The sequence below is a fragment of the Capsicum annuum genome, chromosome 3 (assembly GCF_002878395.1).
Source record: "Capsicum annuum cultivar UCD-10X-F1 chromosome 3, UCD10Xv1.1, whole genome shotgun sequence".
Taxonomy (NCBI): domain Eukaryota; kingdom Viridiplantae; phylum Streptophyta; class Magnoliopsida; order Solanales; family Solanaceae; genus Capsicum; species Capsicum annuum.
The window spans coordinates 2,569,611-2,577,402 of record NC_061113.1 but is presented as its reverse complement, the minus strand read 5'-3'; the positions used below and the strand labels follow the sequence as shown (position 1 = coordinate 2,577,402).

General features: G+C 28.7%; 1 protein-coding gene across 3 annotated transcripts; it reads right to left on the bottom strand.

Annotated features, from left to right (window-relative positions):
* Positions 1-751: 751 nt before the first annotated feature.
* Positions 752-4,181, bottom strand: LOC107866531. 3 transcript variants are annotated; one of them, XM_016712569.1, is made up of 2 exons: positions 4,034-4,181; positions 752-1,076 (listed from the first exon to the last, which is right to left on the bottom strand). In XM_016712569.1, exons 1-2 carry the CDS (start codon positions 4,152-4,154, stop codon positions 796-798), a joined length of 402 nt encoding a protein of 133 aa, XP_016568055.1. In that variant the 5' UTR covers positions 4,155-4,181; the 3' UTR covers positions 752-795. The 3 variants fall into 3 exon arrangements, with proteins under 3 accessions (XP_016568055.1, XP_016568056.1, XP_016568057.1); XM_016712570.2 differs by lacking the exon at positions 4,034-4,181 and adding an exon at positions 1,634-1,770; XM_016712571.2 differs by lacking the exon at positions 752-1,076 and adding an exon at positions 3,184-3,395.
* Between the last annotated feature and the right edge of the window lie 3,611 nt (positions 4,182-7,792).

Genomic DNA, 7,792 nt, shown 5'->3' with positions numbered 1-7,792 from the left:
CCTTTGAGTTGACAAGCTAATTTCAAAATTTCATGAGTTTTGCCGATTTAACATTTTATTCGGTATGTTATATAGATGTATATTTTACATGAACTTTAATTGTTGGATAGTTAGCAACGATTAGTGATAGAAAAATTTTATTGGATAAGCAACGATTAGTGATAGAAAAATTAACTGCCTTGATTATTTCAACAATTAGGAGCTTTGATTTGCAAGATTCGAAAAAAACTAATAAATTGTGTTTAGGAAAAGATATATCTAATATACCAATACTGCCAACAGGAACGAATCTAGAGGGTCGATTATGTATTCACATGAATTCAATACTTATATATTACTTAGATCATGTATATATTCATTTTATATACATTTCTATATATATATATATATATATATATTTTTTTTTTTTTTATTGTAAATTTAACTATAATTATTTTAATATTAACTGTAAATCGCTTTAAAATTTATACCTTTCAAATTCTAAATTTGTCATTGATCGTTACAACAAAACTAATAGAAGAAGTAAATTTTACAAATCATATTAATCAAAGTAAAAAGTGAATTGAAGCTAGAAACCCTTTCACTTAGTTAAATTATATATATATATATATATATATATATTCGAACTTGTATTGTTATTATTATCGCAAACAAAATGAAAAGTAACATGCGGATAATTCAAAGTTTTTATTTTTTTTATTCAATCAATCTCATATTATTACACAAAATATATAGTATTTGAGTAGCTAGTATGGATCGAAAGAAGATGATAGTTCCATATTTATGACTCTATTATTATGAACAACATAAGAGTTGACAGACAGTTCTTTCGTCTTCATCATCTGGGCAACCACTGCAAAAACTACACATAAGTAATTCACTTTTTTCACCTTTATATTTTCCAGGACCCTTATTGTCACGGCCACTGCCACCGCCACCTTTCACAGGACCGCCACCGCTATCTTTCCCAGGACGCCAACCCCCACCGCCACCAATGCCTCTCCCTTGAAGCGTTTTGTTATTCATCTCAACAACATTTTGAACACCATTCGTTATACCAGAATTCATGTTGAGTACTATATTAAATAATGAAGAATATAAAATATGTTCAAAAAATAAATATAACAAATACATATATACTAGCCTACTCTTCTCCCATGTTTAAGTTTTAATTTAATTATTATTATTTTATTTTCTTCTATAGTAAAATAATCCCACCTTTTTTCATATGGGATCAATTATTGCTTACACAAGGCAAATGGTAGAATCAAATTTACCCATCTACTATACTATATGAGATATTTTAATTTTACCCTTATTATATTCTACAGTTATTTTATCAAATTATCTCGTATTTGATTTTGAATTTGATTTGAAATAAGTTTTAACATAGATATGAGATTCACATGTTACGTTACTTCGAGAAAAGTATTCAAATTTATCCATTTTTAATTAACTTTTAATTATGGTAAACATCAAGAATAATAAGAGACAAATGTTAATGACAAGGATATGAATAATTTTCTTATATTATACATTTTTTTTAACCATTTAAAATTGTACTTAATTAAATTTGTCTTATGAAAATAATAATTGTATTACTTAAAACTATATATATAATTTAAAAACTTACCCACTGGGAGTGCAGGATCAGCAATAACCTCTAAAGATATTATCACAAGAACCAAAGAAAAAATAACCAAAACATTAGCATTGAACGCCATTTTGGACGAATAAATTTGTTTAAAAAAAAGAACAAAAAACTTTGTTGATAATTAATTCATGGATGATCAAGCAATATTATTTGCTCTCCTATCTATAGACACTTTAGAAAGATTTGGCTTACCAAACTTTTTAAAAAAAGTGAAACTTCACATGATGAATTTCCTTCTACTTAGCTGCCCACTCTTTAAATTTGTTATTTTTTTTTCCTATTCTTTGAACAATACTATACCATCGATCTCTCTAAGAAAAAAAGATTATTATTCTTTCGTATCAAATAGACCCTAAGTTTAAAATCGTGCTAGATGTCGTCAATGCTAATGAAATTAAGTAGAAGCTCACTCATATTAATTAAAAAAAACTAACAATTCAAAATATTGTCATCTGGTTGGATAGAAATTTGATGCTTGTCAGCATTTTGGCATGCATGTGATGTTTAGAATTGGTTTTGGTTTATATCTAAAATATATTTACTTTTTTTTTTTTTGGTGAAGAATTTTTTTTTTATTAATCTCCACACAGAACTTTACATTCTAACCTCATAGAGAGAAGCAGCAAAGGCAAAATTTGCTATGCATCTTTCTATCCAACCTTCGCTTCCTTAGTTTGCATTCTTAAAGGATCAGTTTTGAATTAGTGGCGGAGCCAGAATTTTCGTTAAGGGGTTCATAAGTGAATATAAAAAATAATCAAAGAGGGTTCAACATCTAATATGTATACATAAAAAATAATTTTAACTATGTATATATATAACATAATTTTCTGTCGAATTGGATGAAACCCTAACCATAATGTAGGTGCGCCACTGTTTTGAACGGGGTAGTTTGTGCTCCCACATCATCATGTTACGTTCTTTTCATACTCGATATTGTGATATATTTACTTGTTAGGTGGAAATAATTACTTTGGATCCTCTAAAGGAAATTTCATTAATATTTCCTATGGACTTATTTGAATTTTAATGTGTGATCATTAAGGTACATGCAGGTTTACATAATAACTTAGTAATTAATGAGAAATACTAGTGCTTATGGAGTATCATTAAAGATTATTTTACGAAGATAAATATTCTTTATTTCGAATTAGAAGTTTTAAACTGAAATCCTAAAAATGAAATTATTTTTTTATATAATAAATATTTACTGCATGCCTTTAAATATTTTGTTCATTCAACTATGAGATTAAAAGTGAGAGCTAGCACTTAGTTGTTTAGATTATTGGGATACGCAAAAATATGGAGGTAAAAGAACAATATTTAACACCAACATTCACAATTTCATATTTAAAAACTCTTTTAAGAGTTGAGTAAACACTGCAACTTTTGCAATTTTATTTTTATATTTCTAATAACTCAGTACTATTTTATTATGAGATTAGTGGAAAGCAACGTTCCTTTATTCTAATGTCATAATATTAATATTAGTATTAGTACACTAGTTTCAAGGAAATAGTCTTTTCCACATCAATTGCAAAGTAAGATTATATATAATATAGATTTTTGTAATCTGATTCTTTTCGAGATTTCACAGGCAAACAACATTTAAATTGGCACTCCACGCAATAACTAAATGCGACTTCTCCGGCAAATTTTGCTATCGGCCATCCGATAGCAGGAAACACTTGGGGCTTAATTGGGCCATCCAACGACCCGGTTGTACCTTCCCCTTCATTTGCTGCACCCAAGTATACAAGTAGTAGTCAGTGGCGTAGCCATATTTAGTTTAGGATGGTCAAGCGAACACTTTTCATTAAAAAATTATATCATGTATATGTAAAAAAACATTTTACCCACCCACACATATATACACCCATCCTTTGGTAGGGGGTTCATCCAAACCTCCTTCGATGAAAATTGTACTATTTGTGCATTACTAAAATTATTTCATATATATATATATAGATAATAGTGGAAAATGAAATGGCAAATACGTATCTGTACTGTGCACACAATTGAGACATTACATGTATTTGTAATATAGGTAGTTACTCCATCATTTAACCATGAATGAGTGATGCATATATTATTCTTTTTATTTTTAATTTGTATTCACTGATTTGATAAAACCATCCGCCATGGATAAATTTTAACCCAAATGAAATATGCATATAATTCTTGAAGTAGATATAAAAGGACAGAGCTTATTTTTGCTGGTCGTTTTTATTTAGAAGATAAAAGATTTTTTTTTTTTAACTCCATCATTTGTTATTATTTTGTTTTATTTTGACTCTCATCAATGAATTTTTTTTGACTACGCCAGTATGCCACTACTGAAGGTCCGTAGAAGAAAAAATAAGGTAGAAAATTACTTACATTTAAGTGATGGAATTAGTGAACCAGAAGGCATGTCCCTAGCAACAACCTCTGAAGACATCATCGTCAGAAGCACCAACAAACAAAGTGTTAACAAAAAAACATTTGTTTTGAAACTCATTTTGATATCACTGAACTCTAGAATGTGTTTGAATGACGTTTGATTAAAATTCCTATATTTTTCTCCTATTTATAGAAACTTTAAGATTGAAAGATTTTAGGTGACCAAACTTATGTGTAATGTGATCGTTTGGGAAAGTTTAAGATTTCCTTTTTTGGAAAAAGTTAATGTTGTGGGATAGACTTTGATTAAAACAAAATAAATAATGTTATGGGATTAATTTGGTGATGTATTATATATATGCTCCTTAACGGTAAAAACTTACACACACCCGGTGTATACACCAAACTAGTGTTATGTAATTAAATTAAGTAAAATACATGTTGATTAATCATGGTTAAATAACATAAGGGTGTTTTGATATTGGACTTAAATAGCATGGAAAAATCATTTTACGTCAGAGATTAATTAATTTGGTTTAACGATTAAGTTTAGTGATAAAACAATCTTAATTTTATTTAATTAGCTTGTTGAGCCTAACCTCTATCTCTTATCGAATTAACTTCTCATTAATATATTCTTTCATCAAGATTTAATCCAAATAAATCACAATGAATTTAAAGGTTTAGGCTGAAGCCATAGCGGCATGGCTGATTTACTTTAATTTAAAGTGGTGAGAGAGGTAAAGTTTGGTAACATTAATGTGGTTAGGTCATAGCACAAAATTGATAAAACAAATGGGGCTCGTTTTTTAGATAAGAGCAAATGTGTTTTCTCAAATTATTTTATATATTAAGATTTAAGGGGGTGTTACGTATGAAGGAAAATGTTTTAATTTTTTTTTTTTTTTGCATGCTTGTTTGAACATATTTTCTCCAAGAAAAAACATATTTTTAAAAATCAAAAAAATAATTTTACTAATAGGAGTAGAAAAAAAAAGTTTTGTAGATCAAACTAATGTGGTAATTTTCTCGAATTTTATATGTAAATAAGTTTGAAATTCTATAAAATCATGCTAGATATCGTCAATTTTAATGAATTAAGGAGATGCTTACTAAGTGGAAAAAGGTAATCTTGTTAAAACAAATAAATCTCCAACCTATGTCTCTTAAAAAAAGATATAATTTCAATACTCGTAACATGAACGATTTATAACGTGATCGAGTTGGTATAGGTAATACATATTATTATATTCGACCTTTTTGTGATGCCTCGATAGGTGTGGTATGTACATCGATACACACATATGCTGCAAAGATATATATAAAGATAAATGATGTTTTTACCCTTAGACATATTGCTAAGATATATTGTCCTTTTTTCAAAAATAAAATAAAATTATTCCTAATTCTGTAGGAGCTTTCGTCCTTTTTGTTCTCTTGAACATTTGAATTGGATATCACAATCTCAAAATTAAAGATAGAGTGCGTATATTATTTGAACAACTCTCTCTTATGCTTAGACATATGTCTAAAGAAATAATGGTATAGTGTCACAAAATAATCACTAATTGCAACAACAACTAAAAAATAAATCTTAAATGACTTGATTAAGCAATAAAAATTACCAGTTGATTTTCCATAACGTAGTTGCAATGTCAATTTTCAATATCATGTAAGGTTGGGATATGATGATAGACGTCAACCTTTTTTTAAACCCTCATGGAAACCACAATCTCTCTTCTATGGGTGACGAACATTTTATCGTAAACTATTTATTATGTAATGGCTTATAAATCACACATGAGATGTAAACTACATGAGGCAAGGCCCATGTGACGATCTCATGATTGAGCTGTTGAGTTTGGTTGATAAAATACGAATGGGAAATAGAGGAAAATTGACAATGAATTTTCATATTATGGAAGAAGTATTCTCCCACATTGGTGGGAGAAAGGAATTTTTATGTATAAATAAATATAGAAATGTTCCTTCACATGAATAATGATGCGAGAAGAAGACAAGCCTCGTGCTATTATTGTTGTCATTCGCTTGGTTCCTCCATATTGGAGGAAAACTTGACTTTTCTCATAACCTTTTGGGCTATAAATATTTGTCTTTTTCTTTTTGGAATTTGGGCTATAAATATTTGTCTTTTTCCTCAGATGAATGATACAAAACATATTACTTTACTAAGTTAAAAACTCTCTACTTTCAAAGGAAACCAAAGTGCGTGATTTACTTTGTTTGTTGAGTTCCCTCAAGTTTTGTAATTTTCATTGTCGGTATTGCAAAATAGTGTCCTATATTATCTTGGGAGAAATAAATCTAAACCTTAAACAATTGTGAGGGGATTAAATTCTTTAAGAGGACAAAATTAACTATGGGCTTACAATTAACTTTCATTTCTCTATCAATTTTTTGATATTAGATTGCAGGAAATGACTTGAGCGGCAAGAGGCCATCAACTCTTAACCATCAATCGAATGAACCTTATATTAGCTAGCTTCTTTCATTAAGTACTTAGTCCAACCCATTTCTATTTGTTACGATCATAATAAGTAAACATGCAATCATCATTTAACATGTTATTTGATGCTATGTATATATGCGCATAGCTTTATGGTTGTTAGATTCGATTTTCAACATGTTACACTTTGCATTGCTTCATCTGTCATGTCCATTGATGGTTGTAGGTACCTCTGTCATGAACCTTTTAATGTCGACCTCTCATTGAATGCAATGAGTGCTATGAAGGCTAGGGTTAGCTACCTCGTGTTAATAAGGACTGTTGTTTGAGGGAGAGATAGGTCGATACTTTTTCTGTATGTGCTTTTAGATGTCATGTATGCAAAATCAAATTATTTGTCAAGGAGATATATAGATCGATGCTCTAATATGTGTGTCAAATCCTCACGTACATGAAATCATTATTACATTATTATGCAAGAAAACTCGTTAATTATATTCTGGAAAGATATTTTATTTTAAAAGAGAGTAATCAATTTTCAGCTTTAATGGTCAATTTTCAACTTGTATATGTTATTATATGATCTCTATCCTTGCGTCAAATGTCTTGTTTATTACATCCTTATACCAGAAAAGTCCATTTAGACCTGTTGTTACATATGTGGAAGAGAGGGTTGACAGGCTATGTTTTAATTAATATAAGAAAGTAAAATTGATTTTTCTTTTTCATGTCCATAATTGAGGTTGTGTTTTTGTTCGTCAATTCTCTTTTTACATAAGTATTATTTTTGACACACATAATAATGTGAAAAAAGGTTAATTTCTTAACTTTATTATCATACGGATATATAAATGTTTTACTACAAATATTTTTCTAACAATTCTTCGTTGTTTTATTGGATAAAATTCAGAAGTTCAAAGTGAGTATAGAGAATTTAAACCATATATATTCAAATTTTCCTTTAATTTATTTAAACATGCAGCTTACACACATACATACATTAGTTTATTTATTAGTATATAGAAAAACTCTCTTAGTAAGTGTTTTTTTTTTCTTTTTTAATTCCAAATCACGATTTTATCACCACTGGTACAACCATGCAACCTTACATTATTTGACGAAGTATTATATGTTATTATAATACTAATCACAACACTTGCACGCTAGGCAAGCTGCCTCAATAGCTCTATAGCTCTATATGGTTTAAATTTAAATTATCATCTATTATACTTTAAATTAGGAGCGTAAATATAAAATGATTTACTAATGGTAATAAAGGTATGGATTAC

Excerpts from the sequence above, each read along its gene's own strand:
- LOC107866531 (XM_016712569.1), bottom strand. The coding sequence starts at position 4,154 with ATGAGTTTCAAAACAAATGTTTTTTTGTTAACACTTTGTTTGTTGGTG. Across the intron at positions 1,077-4,033 it reads ACTAATTCCATCACTTAAAT|TACTCAACATGAATTCTGGT; the intron begins GTAAGTAATTTT and ends TATTTAATATAG.